Source organism: Penaeus monodon, chromosome 15, assembly GCF_015228065.2.
Source record: "Penaeus monodon isolate SGIC_2016 chromosome 15, NSTDA_Pmon_1, whole genome shotgun sequence".
Classification (NCBI taxonomy): domain Eukaryota; kingdom Metazoa; phylum Arthropoda; class Malacostraca; order Decapoda; family Penaeidae; genus Penaeus; species Penaeus monodon.
In genome coordinates this window covers 36047196-36047433 of record NC_051400.1, presented here as the reverse complement: position 1 = coordinate 36047433, position 238 = coordinate 36047196, and the positions used below count along the sequence as shown (strand labels likewise).

Sequence of the window (238 nt, the reverse complement as noted above, 5' to 3'; positions counted from 1 at the left end):
CCTTCAGCAATTCTTTAACTACCAAGGGAACTTTCAGTGTTTTCTCTCTCTGTTTCCAGAAACACCGCGAGGTCTACGTTCTCCACCTGTATAACAAACTGTCCGAAAAGGAACCGGTTCGCGTCGGTTCCAGCAGCATCTACGATTCCACCGCCAGGAGGGTCTGTCCCGTCACGTACGCCGCCGCCGGAAGCCGATCCGACTTTTTCTAAAATCTAAACGACGTGTATAGAGTATG

The 238-nt window shown here is 50.4% G+C and overlaps 1 protein-coding gene across 1 annotated transcript in view; it reads left to right on the top strand.

Moving 5' to 3' along the window:
- LOC119582345 (lactosylceramide 4-alpha-galactosyltransferase-like) overlaps nt 1–238 on the top strand; it is a gene marked incomplete at its 3' end in the record, with an annotated part of 8059 nt that extends 7821 nt beyond the window's left edge. Inside the window, 1 exon segment of the mRNA XM_037930561.1 lies at nt 60–238. Within this exon segment, the coding sequence (XP_037786489.1) occupies nt 60–212 (153 nt within the window).